Below are 27,443 nucleotides of genomic sequence, written 5' to 3' on the forward strand. Positions count from 1 at the left end.
TAGGCTCATGTGTGCTGAAGGCTCTCAAAAAAGGCAGTTTTTCAGTGTCCTCTGGCTCTCTGGGTTTCAGCTTCCTAATTAGGACTTTGGATTCTGTTGAGACTTGCTTTTGGATCTGCATTTGCTGTCTAGGAGGTAGGATATTTGTAGCTAGGCAATGTTTTTTCATCCTCTTTCCTATATGTCATAGCTCTACCCAGGTGTAAATAAAAGCTGCTTACAGTCATTTTGACTGAAGTTAATTATTTTATAAACAGTGACCACAATTCAATTATATTAATTCATATATTTAGTCAAACCAATTCTAGATCTTACATGTGGACATGACTTGTATGACAGAGGTGGAAAAAAGATGCAGATGCGATAAACTGAGAAGTTTGCATTTTTGTGTGGAAAAGGATTATGTAATATGTCTTTGAGTCTAAGGGCAGGGTGGAGATGGAGAGAAAGACTGCAAACCAGGTATTAAAGAGCTTGGGAAAGGAGAAAGAGTGATGTAAGGGGCTGATAGAATAGATAGTCACCACTAGCATCTGGTTGGGTTACTTTCTCTGGAGATCCTGAATTTTAAAAAGGAAAGGCAGCTTGGTGCTGGCAGCAAAAGGCCTTCCAAGAAGGGCCAGAGAGGAGCAGTTAAAGCACTGAACTTGGAGTCAAGAGGATAGAGTTCTGATCCTGCCTCAGACATCTACTAGCTGTGTAACCTGTGTAAGTGGGCAAATCACTTAACCTCAGTTTATCTCAGTATTCTCAACTGTAAAATGGGATAGTAATAGCATTTGCCTCCTAGGATTGTTATCAGGATCTAATTAGATAATATGGGTAAAGTGCTTGCAAATCTTAAGGGTTATAGAAATGTTAGCCATCATTAGCATTGTTATTTATAAGGATAATTATTGTTATTGTACTTCCTAGTTCAGCAGAGGCATTATGTGGGATAAGGTCCTTTGGGTACCCCCTAGGACCCTGGGAAGACAGGTTTCTGTGAGGGCAAGAACAGGACTCTTAGCAGTTGAAGGGGAGAAAGGTCATAGAAGTCTCCAGAACCTGGGGAGGAGGAGGGCTGATTAGGTTATGTAATCAGGTTCTGAACCTTGATACATTCGTTGAACTGTTTTGGCCAGCTAAAATTGGCTCTGAAGAACGCAAAGTTGCACCTCTGAAATCAGAAAAGGCTACAATTCAAGACTTTATTTATTGTTTTACTGATTATCTGGATTTAAGAAATTAGTGGGGAAATGTTGCCAATACAGGTGAAATCTGACTGTTATGGAAACATTTTTTTCCTCCCCAGAGAGCTTCTTGTTAAACATTTAACTTCATCTCCCTACTAGGTGGATGAATTTTCTGTGAATTTTCTGACATTTTTTCCCCTTTTCAGGATTCATTCTAAATTTTTGGCTTCAGATAACCCTGAGACAAATTCTTAGCAGGAAGTTAAGAAGCCCTTAGCACTAGTTCTCCCAGAGTGCCCTTTGGTCCGAATATTTTGGATTTAAGCCCAGACCTGGGATTTGATAGGCATAAACAGAAGACTGTGCAGAGAGAAAGATGTGGAAGACTTCCCTGCTGCCCAAGGCCCTCACTCTGGGGGTCCTGTGCTTCCTAATTTCAGTCAAAGGTGAGCAGCTCCACTGGGCTGATGCAGGAAAGTGGGGGACTTTTTTGGGGGGGGAGATAGGGGGGCCTTTTGGTTTTCCCATTGGGAATAAGGGGGTGCAGTGAGGTTTTTATTGTTACCTTCCCTGATTGTTTGGATGGGTGGGTGGGAGGTGAGTGATTATTGATAGCTTTATTTTAGGGGGAATAATGAGGTTTGCTCCTAAGAAATGGAAGCCCCTTGCATGTATTATGCACAAAAATCTCATCTAGAAGCCACTGGTGGCAGGGGTGAAGGGGTGGGGTAAGGGAAAGCTGAGTCATTTTCAAGGAGGCACCTTTAAAAGAGTGAGGATTGATGGGTGGGGCAGAAATCTTTTGGCAAATTGTGGGAAAATGATCTTCATATTTGTGTAAGAAAATCCTTCCAATCTTCTATTATTACAGAGAAAACTAAATCCACTTGAAGCTTGTCAAAGTCATTCCCATGCAATTTGCATTGGGCTTAAATGAGTTAAATGACTTGCCCAGGGTCACATATCTAGGAAATGTCTGTGGTCAGATTTGAACCTAAGATGTCTCAACTACAGACCTAGCATTTTATCCACTATTATTTTGCTGCCTCTGAAGTGGTAGCAATCTTAAGAATCATCAAATTCAGTCACCTCCTCCCATTTAATCAAAGAGGGAAAATATGCCTAGGGAAGGGAAGGGAAAGGAAGAAAAGTGAAGGAAAGGGAAGGGGAAGGAGAAGGGAAAGGGGAAAGGTAAAGGGAAGGGGAAGGGGAAGGGGAGGGAATTGTAACAAGTTTACAAATGCAGTAATTGGGAGAGTTGTGATTTGAACTCCTGTCCTCTGGCCCCATATACTACACTCTGTGCTTCTAGCCTTATCTGCTTCTATTCTCTTTTTGCATAGTCCAACCAAATGGAACTATCCTTTGTCCACCTTTCTTGTCCCTCCCTCTCTTGAGTTCCTTCTTTGGCTAGTGCCTTTCCCATGCCTGAAAGCATTTCCCCTAATCTGGCTCTTGAAGACCCTTCATTAAAGATTTAAAGATGCAGCCTGGGCACTCCTTGCAGCCCTTTTCCTGATTCTCTTTGCCTCCTTTCATAGCTCTCTTCCAGGACCTCTCCTTTATATCTATCTTGCCTCTCCCTCATATCCCTAAATATTGGCACACTGGGCATTCTTCTCTCTGAGTATGCCAACTCACAGAATAAGGCCCAGTCCATTTTATCTTCAGCTCAGAGCAGAAGGCATTGTCCATAGTAGGTGCTCATTACGTCCTTGTTTAATTGAATAATATTGATAAACTATATGGCCCTGATTTTTAACTCTAGGTTTTCTTAAGCTGGGCTTGCAGATGGGATTGCTGGGAGCAGTTGCTTTGATCTTGAGGCTCAGAATGCCCAAAGCTAGACAGCTCCCAGGGCAGAGCCAGAGCTGTCTAAAGGTTCAATGGACCTTCTCTGAAGTGAGTTCCCCATCATTGGAGGGCTTTAAGAGAGATTAAAGTAATATAGAAGGAGGCTTGCATTTTCATCTAATGAAAAAGTGGTGGCATGGAGAGAAAATGGATTGTTTGGACATCAATTCCCAACTCTCCATCTGTCCCTGAGGATTTTATTCCCTTTTGTCTACAGGGCACAAGGCAGATGACCTCATCAGGACCACCGAGTCTGGACAGGTTCAAGGGACTCAAATCAGCATCAAGAAGCTTGACAAAAGTGTTGATGTTTTCCTGGGAATCCCCTTTGCCAAACCACCCATTGGGGCCCTGAGGTTTTCCCCTCCCCAAGCCCCTGACTCCTGGAACAATGTGAGAGATGCGACTTCTTACCCACCCATGTGAGTAACTGCCTGAATTCTTCACTTCCTAGAGGAGCTCAGGGTACTAGCCTGTGTGACACACATTTTAAGAGTGTAGCATGTACCCAGTAGACATCTGAAAAACATTTATTGAAGAAATGGCTGTTCCCTCTGTCCTCCCTCCCCCAATCCCACCAAGCTATGGGGCCTGAAATAATTGTTTAATGACAATAGTTCACTTTTATGTAGGACTTTAGAGAATAGCTGACTTGAGGACAACACTGTGAGGTAGTTATTTTGTTACTGGACATCTCTTGTAATGATTCTCTATTTTAGATAAGCTTTCAACTAAACTAAAAGACAAAATTAAAAAGACCCCTTACCTTAGCACATATTGCTCTAGATAGAACAACAAAGGCTAGCAGAGATTCGAGGCAGCCAAGTGGCTCCCTGGATAGAACATTGGGTCTAAAGTCAGAAGACTTGACTTAAAATATGGCCTCAGTGACTTCCTATATCAGTGTGACCCTGGGCAAGTCACTTCACTTCTGTTTTCTCAATCTACTACTGAAGGAAAGGGCAAACCAAACCATTTCAGAATCTTTGCCAAGAAAGCCCCAAGGACAGTATGTTCCATGGGGTCAGGAAGAGTCAGATGTGTTGAACAATAGCAACAGCATTGATTAAATGACTTAGCCAAGGTCACAAAGATAATAAATGAATGACAAAACCACCACTCAAAGACTGAGAGGTTCAAAAAGCAGGAATAGACCCTAGAGATCATCTAATTTGACCCCTCCTTTTGTTTTTGCTCCAAAAAATATTTCCAGAGTTGCCCCCTTCTTCTTGTTTTTCTTAGAGTTTCGAGGCTTTTGTGCTTCTGTGCTGTTTGCCATCTCTATCTGAGTGAGGAGGAATAGCTTTTCTTATCTCTATCTGGTGTTCAGAGGCTTTAGCCCTAGGCAAATTGTCCTTTCTAGGCAGTTGTTGTTCTGTCTTCCCAGGGAAGCCAGGAATTGCTGGTGTTTCCGTGTTACTGCCCTCCTCAGTTCCCTCCCGATGCTTCTCCGTTGCCTTACTTCCACGTTCTGAGCCTGGCTTGGCACTTGGTGTTTCAATGCCTTTGCTGGCCAGAAGACCCTGCACTCTGAGGGGGGAGGGGCTCCTGATAGGATTAGCTTCCCCTTGGTTGAACTGAGTATGCCCTGAGGCAGGGACCTTCCATGAGACTCAGATGGAAGGATTCAGCCAGGGGGCTACAGGCTCCCCCTGTCTCTCTTTGTTTCCCTGCTGTCTGTGTTGGGTGCCCCCGCGACTGAGTCAGGTTGTTTTCAGGAAGCGGCCTTCAGAATAGCCGGCCCTGAGGCTCTGAGGTTCCCTCTGCTGCCTCGGACTCAACGCTCTGGGTTAGGGGGGATGGGTCCTGGGACCTTCCTTCTGCTTACCCCTTAGGTCCGAGTGATCTCGGGTTCTGGCTTTTGGGGGGGCCGTACCTTTTGATCCAGGTCCAGGAGGAGGGTTCCCGGGGTCTATGCTATTGTTCGTTTTGAATTTTGGTGCCCTAGGAGCATATAGTTTGAGATTGGTAAGGGAGGGTTTCTGGAGATCTGAACTTTAGCTTTCTCTAAGCCACCATCTTGACCAGAAGTTGCCACTCCCTCCTTTTGTTTTTAAAGAGTTTGATATCTTTTGCTTTATAGACTACCCTTATTCTCCACAACATACCCCAGACTATACCCCAGCACTCCAAAATAATGCTCTTTTGTAAAAAAAAAAAAATCCAACTGACAAAGAACTGTGTCCAGTAATGTTACTTTTGTTAAAATGCTCTCAGTCATTATCTATACTGTTCTGGTCCTACTTTCATTGATCTGCATCAATTTTTCTGAATATCTCCCATTCATCCTTTCTTTCAGTGCAATCATATTCCATTCCATTCACACACTAATTCATTCAGGTATTCAGTAGTAGTAGTAGTAGTAGTCTCTCGGTGTCCGAGAATGACAATTGTCTTTGTGCGTTTTCATCTACGGTGTAACCTCATATGGCTTTGAAGTCCAAAGACTGAGGCCCAGATGTGCACAAGGATACTTGTGCGTGAAAGAGATTTAAGTGGAAAAGTCGGTGCACAGAGACAGTCCCAGTCTCTAGGCGTTGGAAGCCTGGGTCCAGTGGCACGAAAAATCATTACACCTGGAGACTTCCTCAGCTGCATTGGATGGCCATGTTGTCTTTTGTGCTCCAACACGCCCTAAGCACTCCACAGTGCCTTGCTGCGTCGCCATCTCAGCCGTTGAACCTTCTTATTGGTTTCTTCTGCATGTTCCGCTGAAACAGTCTTCACATGATGGGTGAGCAAAGCCCTGGTTCACCAGGGGTCGACGACCCAATGGCTACCCTCACAAGGTTTAGCTGACCTGTCAAAGCCATTGCCCAGGGTGTGGCCGCTGCCGCATGCTGGCAGCTACTGGGAGCCACAAGTGAGAGCTGGCTGTCAGGTGGGGGTCAGAGGCTGGAGAGCTGCCCTAAGAGGGCACAACAAGCCCTCCATACCAGAGATACTACCCCTGTTACTACTAAATAACAATAGAGATAAGGGTCCATTTAAATAGCTGAAGTGAAGTGCAATTGTATCCCCACCTCCTCATTTGTAAAAATGTAAACAGATGGAACATATCACACAGGAACTGGGAAGTTGTTCCTAGGGTGTGGTATCCCTGGATGGCTCCCACGAAGGAGCATCTCATTTGTAACTCTTCAGCTTACTCAACCCTTCCACCAGAATGACCCAGATTCTTGGTGACGTTTTTAGACCCAACATGAACAGTAAAGAATTTTGTGTCTTTTCTAAACTCCCCTACCATATTTTGTAATGATGGCAGCAATAGTTTATATAAGTATATAAATAAATATATATAAGCTAATGTTGAAGGATTTCCTACACCTAAAAAACTTGTGACAAGTATCCATTAGCTTCTAAGGCGTTTTTTGTTTGTTTGTTTTTTAATGTCATACAGCAGATATGTGAATCCAAATGATAGTGTGTTTCTTTGCTATTGGAATTAATTAGGTTATTGTGAGTTTTGGGAACTTTGGTACTTCTTGAATGTGCATTACCTGTTTTACTACTGTTCTTTATAAAAATTATTACTTTGTGAAAATCATTTGCACTGACACAGAGGATCATGGCCAAGTTTGAAAAGGAAATGGATCTCATTTCTGGTGAGAAACCTTTGTATATTCTATCTTTTCTTAGATGACATAGTGTGCCAATGATTGTAAGCTATATATTTTTTATTTCTAAAACTTTCTTATTATTGTTTTTACTTGCACGTGCAATACAGTATTTCAGTTTTATTTCACCAATTGGTAAAAACCCCTTTCCTGTTTCTTTTTATTAAAAAATACTTTGTTTCAAGCTCAACAATCACCAATAAACACAAACATTTCAAAATACAAAGAATGAAGAGAAAAAAAGATTTTAAAAGAAGCTGTAAAATGTTGTTGGCAAGCCATTTCACCTCTTCCTGCCTCAGTTTCTTTATTTGTAAAATAGGGATATTAATAGTACTTGTCTCTCAGGGTTATTATGAGAGTCCAATGGGATCGTGTTTTTAAAATACTTTGTAAATACATGTAACATAGGGTTGCATATTATAGTTATATGGTTGTAAATATTATATCATACCTTATACATAGTATATAAATAAAAAATGTACAGAATAGATAGGGAAATTAAAATAACTTAGAGTAATAGTTAGCAAATAGTTTAATAGTTACTAGATACTTAGTTTAGATTAACACATCGGGTAACCATAGAATTTGAAACTAGAGTAGCAGAATATTTATCTTTTTTGGGGGGGGGAAGAATAATGCATTTTATTTTTTTCCCATTTGCATTAATTTATTTAGTCAATTTAGAACATTATTTCTTGGTTACAATAATCACATTATTTCCCTCCCTCCCCTCCACCCACTCTTCCTGCAACCAACTCACAATTTCATTATTACTTGTGTTCTTGGTCAGAACCTATTTCCATGTTGTTATTTACACTAGGTTGTTCATTTAGAGTCTACAACCCCAACCATATTCCTTTGACCCATGTATTCAAGCAGTTGTTTTTCTTCAGTGTTTTTACTCCCACTGTGTTTCCTCTGAATGTGGATAGTGGTTTTCCTCATAGGTTTCTCCAAGTTGTTCAGGGTCATTGCATTGCCACTAATTGAGAAGTCCATTACATTCAGTTGTACCACAGTGTATCAGTCTCTGTGTATAGTGTTTTCCTGGTTCTGCTCCTCTCACTCTGCATCACTTCCTGGAAGTTGTTCCAGTCCCCATGGAATTCCTCCACTTTATTATTCTTTTGAGCACAATAGTATTCCATCACCAACATATACCATAATTTGTTCAGCCATTCCCCAATTGAAGGGCATCCCCTCATTTTCCATTTTTTTTTTTGCTACTACAAAGAGTGCAGCTATGAATATTTTTGTACATGTCTTTTTCCTTATCTCTTTGGGGTACAAACCCAGCAGTGGTATGGCTGGATCAAAGGGCAGACAGTCTTTTAGTGCCCTTTGGGCATAGTTCCAATTTGCCCTCCAGAATGGTTACATGAATTCACAACTCCACCAACAATGAATTAAAGTCCCAACTTTGCCACATCCCCTCCAGCATTCATTACTTTCCTTTGCTATCATGTTAGCCAATCTACTAGGTATGAGGTGATGCCTCAGAGTTGTTTTGATTTGCATCTCTCTAATTATAAGAGATCTAGAACACTTTTTCATGTGCTTATTGATACTTTTGACTTCTTTAACCGAAAATTGCCTATTCATGTTCCTTGCCCATTTTTCCATTGGAGAGTGGCTTGATTTTTGTACAACTGGTTTAGCTCTTTATAAATTTGAGTAATTAGACCTTTGTCAGAGGTTTTTGTAATGAAGATTATTTCCCAATTTGTTGCTTCCCTTCTAATTTTGGATGCATTAGTTTTGTTTTTACGCAAACTTTTTAACTTGATGTTATCAAAATTATTGATTTTACATTTTGTGATTTTTTTCTAGCTCTGGCTTGGTTTTAAAGTCTTTCCTTTCACAAAGATCTGACAAGTATACTATTCTGTGTTCATCTAATTTGCTTATAGTTTCCTTCTTTATATTCAGGTCATTCACCCATTCTGAGTTTATCTTGGTGTAGGGTGTGAGATGTTGATACAAACCTAATCTCTCCCATATTGTCTTCTAATCTTCCCAAAAGTTTTTATCAAATAATGGGTTTTGGTTCCAAAAACTGGGATCTTTGGGTTTATCATAGATTGTCTTGCTGAGGTCATTTACCCCAAGTCTATTCCACTGATCCTCCTTTCTGTCTCTTAGCTATTACCAAATTGTTTTGATGACTGCTGCTTTATAGTATAGTTTGAGATCTGGTACTGCAAGTCCTCCTTCCTTTGCATTTTTTTCTTGATTTCTCTGGATATCCTTGATCTTTTGTTCTTCCAAATGAACTTTGTTATGTTTTTTTCTAATTCAGTAAAAAATTTTTTTGGGGAGTTCAATGGTTATGGCACTAAATAAGTAAATTAATTTGGGTAGGATTGTCATTTTTATTATGTTAGATCATCCCACCGAGCAATCAATGTTTTTCCAATTGCTTAGATCTAGTTTTAATTGTGTGGAGAGTGTTTTGTAGTTGTATTCATATAGTTCCTGTGTTTGTCTCGGCAGATAGATTCCTAAGTATTTTATATTGTGTAGGGTGATTTTAATTGGAATTTCTCTTTCTAATTCTTGCTGCTGAAATGGGTTGGAGATATATAAAAATGCTGATGACTTATGCAGGTTTATTTTGTATCCTGCAACTTTGCTAAAATTGTTGACTGTTTCAACTAGCTTTTTGTTTGATTCTCTAGGATTCTTTAAGTAAATCATCTTATCATCCGCAAAAAGTGATATCTTGGTCTCTTCATTGCTAATTTTAATACCTTCAATTTCTTTTTCTTCTCTAATTGCTACTGCTAGTATTTCTAGTACAATGTTAAATAATAGAGGTGATAATGGGCATCCTTGTTTCACTCCTGATCTTATTGGGAAGGCTTCTAATTTATCCCCATTGCAGATGATGTTTGCTGATGGTTTTAGATATATACTGTTTATTATTTTTAGGAACGACCCTTCTATTCCTATACTTTCTAGTGTTTTTAATAGGAACGGGTGTTGTATTTTATCAAAGACTTTTTCTGCATCTATTGAGATAATCATGTGATTTTTGTCAGTTTGCTTGTTAATATGGTCAATTATGTGGATGGTTTTCCTAATATTGAACCATCCTTGCATTCCTGGTATGAATCCTACCTGGTCATAGTGAATAACCCTTGTGATGACTTGCTGGAGTCTTTTTGCTAGTATCCTATTTAAGATTTTTGCATCTATATTCATTAAGGAGATTGGTGTATAGTTAGAATAATTATCTTTAAGAAAATTATATATAACAGCATTAGCTGGAAATTGTGTTAATGGAAATGTTATACTTGAATTGATTTTCCATAGTGATGAAATAAGATAGGAAATTATTGTATTAGTATAATAATTGCAAAGATAGAAATTAGCAATAGTAGTGGTAATTGATTTTTAGTCATATTATTGTATTGCAACAATTTTTCTTATTGTTCTGTATTCATTTTTGTAAACCCCAATTCTGATCCCAAACCTTCCCCCCAAAATGTCTTAGCTTAGGATAGGTAGTTAAAAATCTATAACATAGTGTATGATAAGGATTTTTATTATATTGGGGGTGGGTTAATTTAGCAAATAGCATAGGATAATTAAGGATAAGTATAATAGTTCACATCATTGAGCTTGTTAGCTCATTGTGTGAAAGGGGACAATACTGTGGGGAAAATTGCACAGAAAGGGCTTGGAACATTGGAGAGAAGATTGATTGACAACAAAGGCAGTTGGATGGGGGCAGGGGAGAGACTTGGGAGAGTGACAGTTGCTCTTGTGAGGACTCTTTCCTGGATCTTGGGACTGGAGGGAACTCTTTCTGCCTTTCTGAATAGAAAACACCTCTATTACCAGGATTTTCCCAACTGTTTTATCTGCCTGGATTCCTATGGATCATGCCATCAAACAAAAGGATTTAAGTGGAGCTGCTTGAACTGTAAAGCTGGTCTTTAGGGGCATTAGCCCAAAGAGACAGGCTAAACCAGCTCTGAAGGTCAGAATCTCTTTTCCTCTTGCTCTCTACTGGTGAAGACTATGAATTTAAGAAAACTAGCATAGATATAGTGTAGAATAGGGATAAAAGAAACCCTGCACACTCCAGTGAGGCCTTGGCTCACCTCAAAAGCTAAAACTCGAAAACCAACCTGTGCTAAAGGATAGGCAATCCCTATTCCCTCTATCCTGATATTTTCCCTTTTGTACTTGTTATTAAATCATCTTTAGTTAAATAAAAACAGATTATCTTCATAAGGATGAGGGGGGGCCCTGAAGGGAGAAAGGGTTTTTTAGAGGAGAAAGTTCTATGTAACCTCAAGTTACATAAAATCTTGAGGTGCCCTTCCTGCCTCTCCCCCCTTTCACCCTGATTTAATATCTGTAAATAGTTTTTTTTCTTACTTAGACAATGGGGATTAAATGACTTAAATGCCTAAGGCCATATATGAACGCAGCTCCTTCTGTTTCTGGACCTTGCTCTCAGTTTGCTGAGCCACCTAGCTGCACTAGTTATTATTACTAACCCCAGACAATTGTATTTGAATCAGTCATCTCTTTTGTTTTCCAGGTGTTTGCAGGATGGCCGTATGCAAGAAAATATGGGAAAGGCCTTGAAAATAAAACTCCCCAAGGTTGCCATTTCTGAAGACTGTTTGTACCTCAATATCTATGTTCCTGGCAACACAAAGGAAGGGGACCGATTACCAGTAAGTCAGATCTCTGTAACTTCCAGAGCATGGGAATAGAATTCTAGGGCATTAGAGTTGCATGGAGTCACCTCATTTCACCAGTATGGTAGCAGTCATCAGCTCTAAACCTGTCTGACAAGTCATCTACCCTTCTCTAAGCTCAGGGAGCTCACTACTTCTCAAGGCAACCCATTCACCCTTGAGCAGTAGTTCCCTTTGTGAAGTAGTGTTTGCTTTCATCAGGCTGCAACCTGCCTCCTCAGGACTTCTGGGAGGTAGTTCTCTGATCTTTAATGGTATCCATTTATGCTAAAGGTCATTACTGGGAAAGGTACAGAGGAACGTGTTCATGAAGTGTGGTCTTTAAAGCATTTCTTGTTCCTGTCTAGACATAGCATTTTAGTGGTGTAAGGAGCTTCACTCCTTCTTCTGATGAAGAGAGAAACCTTTTCTTTGTAAGGGGTTTATGGTTGGATTGAATATATATTTTAGTTGGTCACCTGGGATTTAAATTCTAAATCCCAATGAAATACTCAAGTCAGAATGGAATTTTATGGTGGCTTATTTACAATAGAAGAAAGAAATTAAGAACGAGAGAGAAATAGAAAAGGAAAAAAGATTTGCTCCAGTCTGATCTGAGCCAGGTAGGAGTTCAGGGGCCTCAGCCAAGGGGTCCCTCTGGAAAAGACAAGGAAAAGGGGTTCCCAAGAGATGAGTCTTTCCAGAGACTGTTGCCTTCAGAAAAGCCAAGGAAAGGGGTGTCAGCTTTATCATTCACCAGGTGATCATATAAGGGAAGCAATCTAGGGTCTCACGATGCAGCTCCTTCATGGCCAAGTCCCTTTCACAAGAAGTGACACAAAATATAAAGGCAGTTCTTTACATCACTTCCTGTGTCTTACATGTACCAATGGTGGCTTAGACTTGGCTTTGGACAGCCCAGGGGGTCAGTCAGTTGTTTCTGATTTGTCACTTGCTAACACACGGGGTCACAGACCATCCATTGTAAAGTATGTAGCTGTGCTAGGAATAGAATAAATAATAGTATTTATGTTGGAAACTATGTAGTGTCTCAAACCCTGTATGAATCTATAGAGGTACTTGCCATTGGGCCCCAATTTTGTTTTTTTAATAGGTAGGATAGATGTATTGTATTCATATTTACAGGGAATTATGATGCCCTAATCAATTAATGAGTTTATTATGGGGTAATGCCCTCGATTGCCTCCTTTGAGAAAAGGTACTGAGGAATGGAAGGAAGTGGGCTAGATTTAATTTTAATCTGCACAGGAACAGCTGATTTAAGTAAGCCTTCATTGGAAGAATATGTGGCCCAAAGAGGCTCTGGTATTTTTGCAGGTATTGCAAAGATGGGACCTGGCTCTCTGAGAGGAGTACAGGGAGAAAATTTAAAGATACCTCAGGTACTTCCAATGATAAGGAAACATCTCAGGAGCAAGTTATTGTGGCTCTGAGCTTGCATATAAGGTCTCTCCCCAGCAAGTTTAAAGGGGAGTCAGGCATCAAGAGGAAAGAATGTTGTACTTCTAGGGGTCCTACAGACACTATTTTTGGGGAATGCTTTTTAATTCTTTGGGGTATCCCCAACACTCCCTTACATTCTCTGAGCCAATGGAATTGCAATATAAATCAGATGGACTCTTTAATACAGACCTGGAAGCTCTAGTGTCCAAAAGACAATCATAAAAAGGTAACATGGGGCTCATCAGAATGGGGGAGGTAGTGAATAGGGACAATGAGGAGTAAGGCATCAGGGTCCAGAAAATCAAAGGTTGTATCCTCTCATTCCAGTGCTCCAGCCCCCCCCAGACACCTTCATAATATTTGGGAAGTTCCTTGGGCTTCCCCCTGAGGGGCATTAGCACCTCAAGTATTTTTTGGATAAGCTCCACTTAAGATATACTGTTGTGGAGTCAGTTGGTTTCAGTTATCATTTTCCCAATTTATATTTCTAGAATCTTCATTCCTAAAGTTGTGATTTCTATGGTCATTATTATAGTAATTTCTATAGTTATTATTTCTGTAATTGTTATTAAACTGTATATTATTTCTGATTGCCTTGGATAAATTTCTACATTCCATCATTTTCTGACCCTTCTTCTCGCAGAATTGGCAGGTAATGGATCAATAGTTAGATTCTTGGAGGGGGAAATTTCCATTGGTTGAGTATCATGCCCTTTTTCTTGTTTATCAATCTTATCCCTTAAGTATTTCAATTCTTTCCTAATTGTCTCCATGAAATTATTAGTCTCTTCTTCTTTTTCTTTGTTTCCTTTTGAAATATGCAGCAGCTTTTCTCAATTCATCAAGATCCATTTCAGGCCACTGTGGGCAATGAATTCTAAAATAATCCCTGATCACTTTGCAAGAGTTATTGACAAAGTGTCTTCTAATTTGTCTTATGTAATTTTCTTTAGAAAGGTCAAAATCTAGGTATTTACCAACAAACTCAATGAGTTTATCCATGAATCTGGAGGGTGTCTCATCATCATTTTTGCCCAAGTTTTTCAAATTCTGTCCATTTATCTGTGCTTTCAAAGCACTATCTCATAGAAATTAGAATGGCCTTCCTACAAAGATATAGTTGTAAATAATCTTCAGAGTTGTTATAGTCCCATTTGGAATCTTGCAATAGCCAACGTGATGCATTGTGGCCCTTGATGTTATTAACATGAGAAATTATTTTATTTTTCTCACATTCTGTTAAGAAAGCCTGGAGTAGATTTTCAATATCTTTGTAAGATGGATTATACTGAAAAAATATGTTTGCCATTTTTTTTTGTTACCACAAAGGGATCTTGTTCATATGTGAGAACATTTTGTGTGAATTCGTTTATGCCTTGGGGAATAAATGGTATATGGTGCCTTAGGATCACCACATCCCCATTGTGTCCTATTTCAGGTACTTCTCTTAGGGGAAAAAGGCCTCTAGTTGAATTGGGTAAGTGTCAGTCAATTTGGCTAGAAACAGTTTTGTTAGAAGGATGAGATTTCCTTGGGGATGGAATTGGTTTTGGGGTGGGAGAAAGAACAGGAGAAACTTGGATTTCAGGAGAAGGATCTTGGGACGTAAGGTCAGTTAAGAGTTGCAGGCCACAAGAGAAGCAGTTCTGTAACCAAGCTATAGGAGAGAGGCCTTCCATCTCTATTTTTGGGGGGAGGATTTTCCTCATTTAGAGGTTCAAGAATAGGCTTGTAAAAAATCAGACATGTTTTGTATGGGGTCAGTATTTGTGATTTGACCATGTAAGAAGTATTTAAAATTATCCAATTGGTTTTGTGTGTCTGCCTGCATTTCAGCTTTAAATTTTCACATGGTAGCATTTCTTGTCACAATATTTAGGAATAGAAAAATAAAATTACCTAAGAACATAAGGAATGAGAGACATTCTGAAATCTTTAAGTTTCCTAATTGTTCAAAAGCCAGAAAACTTTCATATAATGTAGCATTCATTTTTATTTATCTATTATATATATGTATATTTTATATGTTAAATTATTTATAATTCTGGTTTAGTCAGTAGATGGTGCTACTGACCAGGGGTTAAAGTCAGGGTGTGAAAATAAAAGGCAGGGGTGTAGTCCCTTTTAAATGTATTTAATCCAATTAACTCTTCTAGGTGAAAGGGCAGACAGAAAACAAAGTCTTTTGCCTGAGACTTTTTTTTTAAAGTTTGGGAGGGTCCACAAGCCAATCTTTCCTTCCCCTTCAGGATAAAATAGCCAGAACCATGTGTTTCCCTCTGAGCAAAGCCCACTTAAATTAAAAAAAACAACAACAACAACTTACTACCTTTACTCTGGTGGTCTAGCTATTTTTGTTTGGATTGGAGCAGGACTCCTTTCTCCAGGTTTTCTCACAGCTAGTTAAGAGCAATCCAGGCAGTTAATATTGTCAGTGAGGGTTGGCTAATTCAGTTGTTTGTTCCTGTGAAGATTGGATTTGGCTCTCCCCTGATTGTAACAATGAAGGTACTCAGCTCTTCCTTGATTGTGAAGATTAAGTTGTACCCCCCCCCCATATATTTTTGGATTTTAATCCCCAAAGTGTAAAGCACAGTACTTAAAGTTGAGTATGGAGATCTACCCATTTTGAATTTTAACCAAAAAAAAAGTGTGAACACCAATTTCATACATTGAGTGGGAGGTCTGTGACCCACATGTGAAAGAGTGGGCAGTCCTGAAGTGGAGTGTGATTGTTAGATGTAAAAATTTAGGGGAAATGACACAAGAGAAAAAGGTCTTTAAAAGTGGAAACAGACACACAGAGAGACTTGAAGGGAGTCACTTGGAGTGAGGATAGAGACACACTTGGAGTGAAGAGGGACACTTGAAGTTTGAAAGAGACACACTTGGAGTTGAGCCTGCTGGAGTTGAGGCTGATAAAATAATCTGCTGACTGAACTGACAACATGGTGAATGTAAAGGCTGACTTCCTTCCTTGCCCTTTCTGGAGGTGTGAACCTCCTGGAAAGGTCCATCATCTTGAGACTCCTTTTTCCTGGCTGGGGCCTTAGAATTTCTACCTGACTCAGAGGAAGCCAGAGCTTGCTTGCTCTCTCCCCTCCCCCCTCTTTTCTCTTCCTTAATATCTTCCCTCTATTGTAGAAATAAACTATCATAAATTTCATTTTACTTCAGTGATTCATTTTTGGGATTTACAAATTAAATCCCTGGGGACCAATTAAATATTTAGTCCAACCATAAAAATTTAACATTCCCTAAGGCAAGGGAGATTTGGAAATAGCTTCCCCAGCTAAGACCTCAGGGCCTTGCCACTTAAGGTTAAAAATGGCTGTGTTCAATTCAATTTAAAGAGAAAAGAAAAAAAAGTTTTATACTCATCTGATCTAGCAACTGTTTTTAAATTATAGGCTTAAGAGGAGTTAGTAAAGAGAAAAAGAGGAAAGAATTTTTCAGGGAAATTGAGGATATTTGTCACAAACTTTGTGGATTAGCCAGACTGTTAGGGGTAAAACTTATGGTTGGACTGAATATATTTTTAGTTGGTCACCAGGGATTTTAAATTCTAAATCCCAATGAAACACTCAAGTCAGAATGGAATTTTATAGTGGTTTATAAGGAAGAAAGAAAGAGAGGAAAAGGAGAGAGATACCAGGTAGGATTTCACAGGTCCTAGCTGGGGGGGCAGGGGGGTCAAAGGATTAAATCTTGCATAGCTTAGAGTCACAAGGCCTCCTTAGAGGCTGGTGCCTCCAGAAAAGCCAAGGAAAGGGGAGTAAGCTTTGCACTCACCACGTGACAGTCTAAGGGAAACAGTCTGCCGTCTCACACTCAAGTTCCTCCATAGTCAAGTTCCACTGCCAAATCTCTCTCACAGGAAGTAATGCGAAATATAAAGGCAGTTCTTTACATCACTTCCTGTGCTTCACATGTGCCAATGGTGGCTTAAACTTGGCTTTTGGACAGCCCAGTTGGTCAGTCAGTTTTTTCTGATTTGTCACTTGCTAGCACACATAGATCTTCCTCCCCCACACTTAATCCTTAAGTGGGGGTGTATACATTCCTGGTTGCTAAAACTCTAAACACTAAGCAGGGTGGAGTAAATCTAAAATTCACAATGTACTGTTCTGATGGAATCAAGCTCACTACTGGACAGGGTTATAATCATAGTTCCTTAATTTACCTGGCACCACCCAGGGGGGCAGTGCTTATGGGATAAGTTTCCTGTCTCATTGGTTTCAACTTCCTTTCTCTCAGGGTGTGTCTGTAATTGCACATCTTAATGGTAAAAGATCTCTAGGACACTTCATTAATTACATCAAATTGAAGTGACATAATGGAGAGAGGAATTCCCTTCTCACAATCTCTCCCCGCCTCCCCCGGGTTTCTATTGGGAAATGAACATGTTGAAATCTCCCCAATTGAGGGTTTGGGGAGATTAACATGCCTAATCTTCCCAGTGAATCATTTCAAATAACCAGTTTATACCTCTAAAGATTCTCTTACTAGAGTTGTATAGAATATTGCACTTTACCTAGAAGGAATTACAATAATTTGGGGATAAGTAAGAAATAAAAGAGAAAGAAAACAGAAATAATGATTGATAGACTCATTGACAAAAACTCAATTGAGGGCATTCCCCTTTGGCATTAGAGTTTACATTCAGAAGAAATGATATGTTCAACCCCCTTCATTTCAGTTCATTACATCCCAAAGTTCACTATGGATCTTTTGATGTAGTGTGTGGTTTTCACAGGCTTCTTTATGGCACCTTCTCAAAAAGATCCACTTTCTCAATTCAGGGTGTTGGTGAGTTTCTTTTCCTGAAATTTCTTCAAAAGATTTTAACCCTCAGATGTTAGGATAAGTATAAAATCCCTCCCCCCCCCAAGGGTAATGACCAACACCAGAATCACTCTGGGATAAATGGTTGAGTTATGGGGTATATGAATCAATTTTCAAAAAAAGAAAACCAAAAACACACCAAAATATCCAAATAGAAGAGAAAAAATTAAATTCTGGATAAAAATATGTATCAGAATCTTATGTGTATAAAACAATGAGTAAAAAGAATAAACCTTATAAAAGAATAAGACTGCCTTTTTTGAGAGCCTTCAGCACACATGAGCCTAAGACCACCAAGAATATCACCAGAGCTCATGCAGAAGAGAGTATCCCACCAAAGCACAAACCAAGAGGGTCTCCTTGAATCAAAGTCTTATGTGTATAAACTGATGAGTCAAAAAAGAATAAATCCATAACAGGTCCTTGAATCACTAGCAAGGCCCAATTAAAGTGATTTATGTCCTACAAGCCTGCAGAACAAATGCAACAATATTGCACTTACCCATCTACAGCCAGGATGACAGAAAGTTGCCATGGTATAAAAGAGAAGGGACTAGATTTTGAGGTGAAAGGGAAATATGATTCCCTGGCCTGGTTTTTCTTTCAATCTCAGGGATAGGGGAGACAAAATGAAAGCCAAACTAAGGTACTTGTAGGAAATCTGGTACAGGGATGTCCTGTGTCTGAAGTTGTCAAACAGCTGCTTCCTTGAACCTCAAACCAAGACCTCTTTCTTGCAGCAAATTCTTATCAATACCACAGGGATTTTTTGTCTCCTTGACCTTATGTTTCTTGGCACTTTGCAGTGGCTCTTTTGTGATCCCTTCGGAAATTAGGTATAATTATTAGTAAAAGTCCCATAATACTTAACAATCAATGGCAGGTTTACATGGTCTAAAGCTTTTGGGTATGCATTGGTATTAGGGCTATTGTAAACTTATCTGTCAAAATCAAAAACACTAATACTGATTCCATGAATTTCAAGTGCAAAAAATAAGAAGATGGGGGGAAATAAAATATCCTATTGCAAATATAAAGAAAAAGAATTAGAAAAATAAAAAAAATTCAGGAATTCAATGTGTCAGCCAGAACAGTGTCCAACTTGTCTGTGAACTTTTATGATGGTATTATCTCTAGTCCAGTCATAGGAGGAGGGTATAAATAAAGACAGTTGCATGTGATAGGATACATTCAATCAGTGTTGATAAAAGGTACCTGTTTTACATATGAACAATGAATCTAAAAGTCCTTTCCTCCAATTTTGGTAGTTGTTGGAATGGATAATAGGAAATTACATACACTTTGTATTTAAAATTGGGTTACAAAGACTTCTTCACTATGGGGAGAGGAACAAACTGAAACAGTTAACATAAATAAGGTAATGAGGTCTGAAAAGGCTTACAATTCACCTCCAGCCTCTTTGAGGTTCCTTCCTCTCCTGAGTACCATCATTCATCCAAATTCCTTTGCCTATTTATTTTTTAAATTAAAAATTTTAATTATTAAATTGCCTGCAGTTCTACTTCCTATCTATAGATGGTGCTACCCTTAGTGTGAACTGGCTAGGGGTTAGGGTTTCACAGCTAGAGGGTGAGGTGTCCTAAAGACAAGGAAGAAAAAAAATCATGTGAGTGTAGACATAACCTGGTAGTCTTAACCTGAGTCCAAAAGTTGGTAATGAATGTTTGGGAGGGCAAAAAAAGAAAAAGCAAAGGCTTTTACTTAAGGCAAAATAAAACACACTTCCTTGTAGGTAAAACCACCACTCATCATTAGGGTAAAACTAACCTGTCTCAGGAAGATCTTAGGTTTCAGTAAGAGTTCTCTCCCTTCCCCTCCCCCCCAGGGGTAAAAAGTCAGCAGCCCAGTGCTTCCAAGTGGACTTACAGGGTAGGGGGCTGGGGCACTAGCTCTGAGGGGCACCTAGACTCTGAGGCTTTACTGGGCAAAGGCTTTTCAGTTAGCTGCTTCACTGAGCTGGCCTTGGAGGGCAAAGACAGAAAAAAATTTTGGTCTGGGGATTCAAAAAGCTTGGGTGGAGAGCACAGGCTGTGGCCAAGGTCCCCTGCTGGGATGTGAGTAGGTCCTGAAATGCTTTGTAGGATCCAGGGAGCAGCTTTAGAGATCTTGCTGCTGCTGCTCTCCCCAGTGCCCCATTTTCAACTTAAGCTAATGCTGGAGGCAGGCAGGACTCAGAAAGAGTCTTTAAAAAAAGGGACTCTCAGGAGCAAGGTACTCTCCTTTAAAGGGCTAGAAACTGCAGAGATTTGGGTTACATCTGGTTTTGGGGTCAGGAAATCAGAGATTAATTCCTAAATTCTGGCTCTTTTTTGGGGGGAAAAAAGGCTAAAAACTAAGCTTGTTAACTGTGAATATTAAAAACTACTCAGACTGTACCTTAGAAGATTTGGTTAAGCTATTCCCTTATTGTAACAATGGAGTACTTGGCCTTACAAGAATCAAGAATGTATTGGGAACTTTTAAAATTACTCCACCCTACTCAGACAGTGCCTTAGGGGAAGATAAAGTTGTAAACTCCTGATTGAACAATGAAAGTCCCTAACTTATACCTTATAGTAAAGCTAGAACCTTAAGATAGGTCTATTTTTAGATCTAATACAGTTGTTAAGTACCTGTAAAGGTTAAATTAATCATAAAAAGGTCAAGTAACTTACAAAAAGCAAGCTTAACAAAGAGGTGTGAAGTACTCAGAAGATATAATCTAACCAGATAAGGTGTGAACTAAAGAAGATGAGAACTAAGAATGGGCAGTCCTAGAAAAAAAAAGTGTCTACTGTGATTAGTAGACATGAAAATTTAGGAGAGTTGACATAGAAAATTTCTTTAAAAAGAATGGGTAAAAGGTTGAGGTAATTCAGTTTGTAGAATAATTTCAGTTCAGAGTGGAAGAACCCAGCTTGGAGACGGTCTTGTGGTGAGTGATAAAGACTGACTCCCTCTCCCTTAGGCTCAGGGAGGCCACTTTGGCCAAGGCCTTTAACTACTTCTTGGCAAAGCCTGAGCCAGAGCAGTTTAAATTAATTCTCTCTCTCTCTCTCTCTCTCTCTCTCTCTCTCTCTCTCTCTCTCTGTCTCTCTCTCTGTCTGTCTTTCTCTCTCTCCTTCCCTTAATTCCTTCTCTCTTTATTAATTAAAATCTCCATAAATCCCCAGCTGACTTGGGTATTTTTCATATTTGGGAATGGTGACCACTTATTTTATATTTTAAGTCAAAACACTAAAAATTATCCTTACAGTTTTGGTTTTTACATAACCTCCCCCAATACTTAACCCCTTTTTACCAGTTCTGAGTTCTGGGCTATGAAGTAGTCTCTTTGATGAGGCCTGATTACTGGGTCTTATCAGGGTCTTGACATTTTTTAGCCAATCTAATTTAGTTACTAACAAACTTACTTAAAAATAGTTTAGAGAGAGTAAAAAGTGAAGAAACTGAAGAAAATGAGAGTACTTGTCAAACCTTGTGGTTGCCAAATTGTAATAATTAAAATTAAATTATGAGGCCATTAGTAGCTTTACTAGCTTTATTACATCAAAGTAGTGATAGTAATGAGAGGAAAATGTAGGAAAGAAGTACAGAGTTGCCTTGCCTACCACCCTATGTGCTGATCTGATCCTGGGATCAAATTCACCACCAGGGTTCCAATCTCCAGTCAGAAGAGCATGAGAGTGTCTGTCCAGAGCCCTGGTCTCACCTTTATAAACAGTTTTCTCCACCTACTAGCTCTCTCCACATCATATCTCAGGAACCAATCACAGCTCCTTAATTTGCCAGCCCTGCCCTGGGGGACGGGAGGGCAGTGCTTATGGCATCAGTTTCCCATCTCCTTGGTTTAAAATTCATTTCTCTCAGGGTGTGTCTGTACTTGCACATCTTAATGGTAAAAGATCTACAAAGCACTTGATTGATTACATCAAATCAAAGTGACATAATGGAGAGAGGAATTCCCTTCTCACATATGTAAACACAGGCTTAAGGGCAGGAGATGGGTTAAAGAAGGAGTCAGAAACTATTGAATCAGCTGAAACTTCTCCTTACAAAGTGAGTAATATATAAGAACCAAGAGAAGACATAAGCCTCCTGCCTGTAATCGTGGTTTGGAGGGAGTAGTTGCTGTTACATAGAAACGTTCCCTTGGCCATAGTTGAAACACCCACCAGATGATGTTACATAAAGAATTCACTGCCTGTGGTGCATTCTCTATTGTCTGGTTGGGTCTGTGTCCCTTAGAAGCCATCCAGGGAGTCACCTCCTTTCCTTGTTGGGAACAAGGATTCTTTATTTTTTTTCCTTAATTTTTAGATGATTAAGAATATTTTCCCATGGTTACAAGACTCTTGTTCTTTCCCTCCCCTCCCTCCACCCCCTTCCCATATCTGACTCACAATTCCACTGGGTTTAACATGTGTCACAAGATCCATTTCCATATTATTAATTTTGCACTAGGGTGATCTTTTAGAGTCTACTTTCCCAGTCATAGTCCCACTAACCCATGTGATCAAACAGTTGTTTTTCTTCTGTGTTTCTTTTCCCACAGTTCTTCCTCTGGATGTGGATAATGTTCTTTCTCATAAGTCCCTCTGAATAGTTCTGGATCGTTGCATTGCTGCTAGTAGAGAAGTCCATTACATTCGATTGTACCACAGTGTATCAGTCTCTGTGTACAGTTTTCTCCTGGTTCTGCTTTTTTCACTCTGCATCAATTCTTGGAGGTCTTCCCAGTTCACATGGAATTCCTTCAGTTCATTATTCCTTTGAGCACAATAGTATTCCATCACCATCATATACCACAGTTTGGAAGAAGGATCCTTTAGAAGAAGCTCTTGTGCTCTGTGTGTATCCATAGGCAGTGGAGGATCTCAGGGAGCTGATTTGTGCCAGTAAGATTACCAGGGGGACCTCAACTGTCTCTGAGGCAGGCCAAGGCATGAGGCATGCCAATCCACTGACAAAAGGAACCATGCATTCAAAATGCCACTGTGTGCTCAGAACAGTAACAGAAGGTCTTTCTATTGTACGTTTAGATATGGAGATTATAAAATCTGTCTCTTGTCCAGTATGCAACACTAGCCACTGAGGTATTATCGGAGAGAGGAGCTCTGATGGATATGCTGGCTATTCTTGATATACAATATTTCGATAAGATGTAAATGCTCTCCCAGTTAGTGCTACTTTGTCGTGGGGTACAAGGTAGCAGGATACAGTGCTTTACTATTGAGAAAGGGAGATTTCCTGATCATGGTTGGGGGTATCTGTTCCTGTAAGAAAAACTACAGCTGATTCTTATTTAAAAAAAACCTCTTTACCTTCTGTCTTAGAATCAATACTAAATATTGGTTCCAAGGCAGAAGAGTGATAAGGACCAGGAAATTGGAGTTAAGTGACTTGTTCAGGGTCACAGGGCTAGAAAGACCATGTCTGATTCTTGCAGGTGATGGTATGGATCCATGGCGGTGCTCTCATTTGTGGCTCAGCTTCTGCTTATGATGGCTCGATATTGTCTGCATCCCAGAACATGGTGGTGGTCACTATCCAGTACAGGCTGGGTGTTCTCGGATTCTTTAGGTGAGATTTGACCCCAGAAAAGTGTAAGTATAAGCATTATTTTTAAAATTGGCTCTCAGATCTCCTAATGGTTGAGAGATGAGAAACACAACTAAGTATTCCAAGTCCAATCTTGATATATTCTGAATTAGATCCCTATCTCTTCCCTTCCCTTGTCTTCTCTACAAGCATGTCATCAAATAGTAGAAAAGGCACTGGCTTTGTAACAAAAGAACCTGATCTAAATTATCGCCCTGCTTCTTATGACCAATAAATTAACTTCTCCTCCATTGGCCTCAGATTCTAGATAAAAAGATAGACAGACAGAAGGACATGCTAACACAGACAGGGAGGCAGATGGATAGATAGGCAGACAGGAAGACAGACAGCAGACAATTAGACAATCAGACAGAATGATAGAGATAGATAGACAACATTTATTAAGAATTATTTTAAATGCTGGCAATACAAAACAAAAACCAGGATGGTCCAGCTGTATTAGCCCAGCCCTCTTCTAGCTGTATTGCATAGTAATAAAGCTCCTAATCATACTAGTGTTCCAAGTACCAGTTTTCTGTAATGTCTTACTCTAAAGCTACCTACCTCTTTCACGGTGTCTTCTGGGGTTCCAGCTCCATAGATAACAAACTAGCTTTCAGCTTTAACCTTTCCTTTCTGACTATTTCATTCTATGTGTTCTTTTTTTTAAAACCTTGATTAAAAAAGAATTTTTTAAAACTGATACTAAGTATCAGTCTAAGACAGAAGAGCGGTAAGGACCAGGCATTGGGGTTAAGAGACTTGTCCAGGATCACACAGCCAGGAGTCTTCCATCTACTTGTACTCACTGAGATCTGAACTTTTTTCTGATGCCACAACTTTGCAGTGCCCATTTCCAATACTATTTACACTTTGACTCATAGCTCTGTCTCAAGGATGCCAAAATATCCCCTGTGTCCCATGACTACTTCCAGACTCTCTCTTCACCACCATCACTCAAGTCACTTTCCTTTGGGGTTCATTCATTCCATATTCATCACCCAGTCATGATTCCAATAGTTGGTTTCCTTCAAGACTCAGTGATATAGGAGGGAGCTCGCCTGCTCAGTGTATTGCCTTAGAACAGATACACAGATGGAAACTGAGAACATTTGAAACAGGGCTCAGGATTACATGTAAAATCAATATCAGATTGCTTACTGCCTCAGTGAGGGACTGGAGGGATGGGAAGGAGAATTTAAGACTCAAAACTCTTTTAGAAATGTTGAAAACCATTTTTTAACATGTAATGGGGGGGGGTCAAATGAAATTTTAAAAGACTCAGTGCTAACCCCACCTTCTAACAGAAATCTCAGCCTGTCTCCCTTAGTGCCAGAGCCTTCCCTCTATCCTGGCTAAATCTTACTTGAACACGACTCTTTGCTTGTTGTCCCTCCTTTTCATCTGTAAACTTCTTGAGGGCAAGGGACCATTTTCATCCAGAACTTGGTATAGAGTCTGGCACAGAGGAGCTACTCAGTACATGTTTCTTGACTTGACATTATACTAGGGAAAGAGAAAATGTCAAGAAGAGCTTAAAAAGAGAGGGAAAGGGAGCCTGGGGCAAAGGAGCTGTTGGGGTGAGAGGTGGAACAGATCAGGGAATGACGTGGAAGTGAAGGAAGCAACATGGCAGAGACTCTTCCTGGAAGGCACAGTGAGCTTCTGGAAAGAGGTATACATTGGGAGTCCCACAAGTGGGGGATTCCAGATTGGTTTCACCAGTTTACATCCATAAAATAACAGCTGGGCAGTTAGGTGGTGCAGTGGGTAGAGTGCTGAGTCTGGAGAAAGGGAGACTCCTTTCCCAAGCTCAAATCTGGTCTCAGGCACTGGCTATGTGACTCTGGGTAAGTTTGCCTCAGGTTCCTCATCTGTTAAATGATGTGGAGAAGGAAAGGGCCAACCACTCCAGTATCTTTGCCAAATGGGGTCATGAAGAGCCACACAACTGAAAAATGACTGAACAACAATAACAACAACTGGCATTTGTATAGCCCTTTAAGGTTGACAAAGGGCTTTACAAATATGATTTCATTTTGTCCTTTCAACAATTCTGAGAGATACATGCCATTATTATCCCCCTTTTGCAGATGAGGTAACTGAGGCAGAGGCTAAGTGATTAGCTGCTGGTCCCCCATTAGATGGTGTCTGAAACTGTAGTGGAACTCTGGTCCTGATGAGTCTTGATGAGGTCCACCATTCTATCCTCTATGCTCCCTAGCAGGATGAGATGGTCTTTACATCTTCCCTGGTGCTCTTCTTCAGAATTTTTAATCCTTATTCATTGTTTGGCTCCCAGCACTAATGATGAGCATGCACCTGGCAACTGGGGTTACCTGGATCAGGTAGCTGCCCTACAGTGGGTCCAGAAGAACATTGCCCACTTTGGAGGAGATCCTGGCCGTGTGACCATCTTTGGAGAGTCTGCAGGAGGAATCAGCGTCTCCTCACATGTAGGTGGTAAAGAAATAAGCCCAGCCTGAAAAGGGTAGCCAAACCCAAGCTCTAGTCTCATGGACCCCAGCAATTCTTCTCTTATGCCTACCTCCTTTCCCAGAGCTCCTGGGGATGGTGACATCCTTCTGTAAGGTTGGCCCCTGCCTTGCCATTCATATGGCCATCCCACTATGTTCCCTTGCCCTGGTCTCACTGATTCTCTTGGCCCTTCTTCCTCTTACTTCACTGGAGACAGAAGATGAGTGATCCCTTTTTACTTCACGTAAGAGAAAAATGAAGGCACAGGGCAACGATGGAAAAAGTCCAGGCCCAGTGGATCCCCGATTTCACCACTGAGGTGCACTTCTTCCCAACCCTGATCAGAGCAGCTCTGTGCCTTTGTGGATAGGTTTTATGTGTAGCTGGGGCTGTAGAAGTCGGCAATCTCCAGGATCTGCTGGTAAGCCTCTCAGAACATAGCATGGCTGACCATCATTCATGGGCCGAAAGATCCACTAGAGTCTTTAGAATCAAAGATCTTCTGGCTTGGTAGCCCCCATTCCCCACCCCCCAGGAGTTTGTCTTTCACTGACATAGATTCCAGGCTGTAGTAAGGTGTGAGAGGAAGACCTCAATGGAAGAATAAAGTTACAAAAAAGAATAGCTGGTGGGAAAGTGAGAAATTCTTAAGGTTTTGTAGGACAAAGTATTGGATTTGAAGTCATTTGATCCTATCAAAAATTCTGGTCTTTTTCTTAACCAATAAACAAAAGACATAATGTGACCTTACAAGTAGGCAGGATAAGGAACAGCTAGTTGACTCAGGGGATAGAAGTTATTCTTGAAGATGGAAGGCCCTCAGTTCAAATCTGGCCTCAGATACTTCCCAGCTGTGTGACCCTGGATAAGTCACTTAACCCCCATTGCCTAAGCATTACTGCTCTTCTGTCTTGGAACCAATACATAGTATTGATTCTAGATTGGAAGGTAGGGGTTTAAAAAACAGAAAGGAATTAAATTAAATTAGGAATTAAAAAAGGATTATATTAAAGGAGACAGGGTATACAGACAGCTTTGCTGAGTGACTGTACACAAGCATCTTATCATAATCTTATCATGCCTTGTTACTGAACCACTCAGAGAGACCTGGATCATTCCCAAAGGTATTTAGCCTTCATTTCTGTTGAACCCTCTGTGCCAAAGATAAGATAACCGTCTGTGCCAAAAGACCAGCAAGCTGGGGTCCCACAGAGGTCATTGTTTGTGACTGTCCAACGTGTGATTGATTAGCTTAGGGATGTGGCAGGATATGAGTCCCATCTTTCAGGTTCCCAGACTCCCCTGCCTCTCTAAGCCAGGAATATCTGGACTTCCATAACGGCTTCCTCCTCTCCTCTGCTGTGGTTTGGTTCCTCAGGTTCTGTCCCCCATGTCCAAAGGTTTGTTCCACAGAGCAATCATGGAGAGTGGTGTGGCCATCCTTCCTGGACTGATTGCTTCCAGTTCTGACACAGTCACAAATGTAAGTTCCTTGGTCTTTTCTTACCCTTCTTCAAGCTTATTGGCCTTCCAACCCCATGGACCAGTCCCACTGAACTTCCATCTCTCCTGGGCTATAAGAAGGTCCATTAGAATGCCATTGAATGTTCAGGCAGAAAGGGACCTTAGAGATCATCTAGTCCAACCCCTTCATGTTTCAGAGGAGGAAACTGAGGCACAGAGAAGGAAGAAGTTTAATGGTATTAGCT

The 27,443-nt window shown here is 40.3% G+C and overlaps 1 protein-coding gene across 2 annotated transcripts in view; it reads left to right on the forward strand.

The window, feature by feature from the left end:
* The first annotated feature begins 1,480 nt into the window (after positions 1–1,480).
* CES2.2 (carboxylesterase 2-like protein 2) overlaps positions 1,481–27,443 on the forward strand; it is a 41,710-nt gene continuing 15,747 nt past the window's right edge. Inside the window, exons 1-6 of one of the 2 annotated variants that reach the window (XM_003339752.4) lie at positions 1,481–1,621; positions 3,247–3,451; positions 11,205–11,343; positions 23,105–23,238; positions 25,559–25,712; positions 27,113–27,217. In XM_003339752.4, coding sequence (XP_003339800.2) covers positions 1,552–1,621; positions 3,247–3,451; positions 11,205–11,343; positions 23,105–23,238; positions 25,559–25,712; positions 27,113–27,217 — 807 coding nt within the window. In that variant the 5' untranslated portion in view covers positions 1,481–1,551. The remainder of the gene's footprint in view (positions 1,622–3,246; positions 3,452–11,204; positions 11,344–23,104; positions 23,239–25,558; positions 25,713–27,112; positions 27,218–27,443) is intronic. The other variant, XM_007477110.3, reaches the window with a different exon arrangement.

The sequence above is a fragment of the Monodelphis domestica genome, chromosome 1 (assembly GCF_027887165.1).
Source record: "Monodelphis domestica isolate mMonDom1 chromosome 1, mMonDom1.pri, whole genome shotgun sequence".
NCBI lineage: Eukaryota > Metazoa > Chordata > Mammalia > Didelphimorphia > Didelphidae > Monodelphis > Monodelphis domestica.